The following is a 1,506-nucleotide window of genomic DNA, read 5'->3' as shown; positions in this document are numbered from 1 at the left end:
GCCTGCGCGTCATCCGAGTGGATGCTGCACGCTGGTGGTGGTTGAGGAGAGACCCCCCCTCATGATGATTGTAAAGCGCTTTGGGTGTACAGCAATACACAATAAAGTGCTATATAAATGCCTCATTCATTCATTCATCTGTTATTTTAATAAACAAAACTGTTAGCCAATCATAGCAATGGGCGTTTACTTGCGAGTCTTGAATGCCCCCCACGCCTATAAAAACAGACCGTTCTGCAGAGAGGCACAAAAACAGGATAGAAAATAGCATATTACTTCTAAATTATGTTTTTTTTTTATGTAAAATCACACTAACTAGCTCCGCGATGCGCTTCTACGACATCACGCATGACGTAATCACGTTGGAAAGGTCATGCACGGTTAGCTCTTCGTCTGTGTACTCCAGTTCAAAAAGGTGGGGTAGGGCGAAAAACTCATCTCATTTTCTCCTCCAACTTCAAAATCGTCCGACATCATTGTCTTACCTTTTCTTTGTAAAGGGCGTTTGACTTTCTTTGCACGTTCGCTTTGTAAACACTGGGTCGTACTTCCGCGTGACCTTTCCAACGTGACTACATAATGAGTGAATCCAGCTAGTGCAAGATGAACATTTGTGGTAAAAAGGATATAAATTTTTATTTTTTTTTAGAAAATGACTGATCGTTTCAATAGATAAGACCCCTATTCCTCGGCTGGGATCGTGTAGAGCCCTTTGAAGCTGCACTGAAACAACAATTTGGACCTTCAGCCCGTTGGCCACCACTGAAGTCCATTATATGGTGAAAAATCCTGGAATGTTTTCCTCAAAAACCTTAATTTCTTTGCAACTTAAGAAAGAAAAAGGAGTCAGTTTATTTTTCTGGCCCCACTGGCAGATATTTTTTCTTGTTTTAAGCATATCTCATTTAATTGTTCAGAAAACAATATATATTTTGATTCTCAAGTAAATGTATTTTGACTTAAGAATGTTTAGATATTTGTACTGGAGAACGAGACAAAATTACTAAGAAAGAAAATCATTTTTGCAGTGTTCTAAACAGAATTCTTCGATATCGTAAATATGAAACAGAAACCTGTGAAATCCACAGACAGATGGGACTCTGACAGGAGTTTTGGGGTGAGGTGAGCGTGGAGATCGGCAGCAGGGCGAGCGAGGTGGGGAGGCAGAGGAACAGCAGACAGGAAGTGAACAGTGCGGGGACAGGAAACAGGAAGTGAGGCGCTCTCACCTTGGGGGTGGGACAGGAAGCGGTGGAGAGGCGGGAGGTAGCCTGGGCGCGCGGCGACTCGGATGGCGTGGTGCTCAGAGATGCCGTGTCACGGGGAAGGACCTGAACACCCCGTGAGATGATGGAGTCGGGAATCTGAGACACGAAAGAAGGATGTTTATTAAAATCATAAACACCCAAACATATGCTCTCTTATTATTTGTGCATTATATAATGTAAAAAGTCAAAGTTTGCAAGTTTTGAAAGCATTTATTTCCACTGAACTTATGATGCAACA

At 42.3% G+C, this 1,506-nt stretch overlaps 1 protein-coding gene across 1 annotated transcript in view; it reads right to left on the bottom strand.

The window, feature by feature from the left end:
• The window catches only part of LOC107726697 (gephyrin-like), a 92,808-nt gene that overhangs the window by 35,789 nt on the left and 55,513 nt on the right, over positions 1-1,506 (bottom strand). The window contains exon 9 of the mRNA XM_016536387.1: positions 1,230-1,364. Coding sequence (XP_016391873.1) covers positions 1,230-1,364 — 135 coding nt within the window. The remainder of the gene's footprint in view (positions 1-1,229; positions 1,365-1,506) is intronic.

This window comes from Sinocyclocheilus rhinocerous, unplaced genomic scaffold (assembly GCF_001515625.1).
Source record: "Sinocyclocheilus rhinocerous isolate Xijiao unplaced genomic scaffold, SAMN03320098_v1.1 scaffold246, whole genome shotgun sequence".
NCBI lineage: Eukaryota > Metazoa > Chordata > Actinopteri > Cypriniformes > Cyprinidae > Sinocyclocheilus > Sinocyclocheilus rhinocerous.
This window is presented reverse-complemented; position numbering and strand designations above follow the sequence as displayed.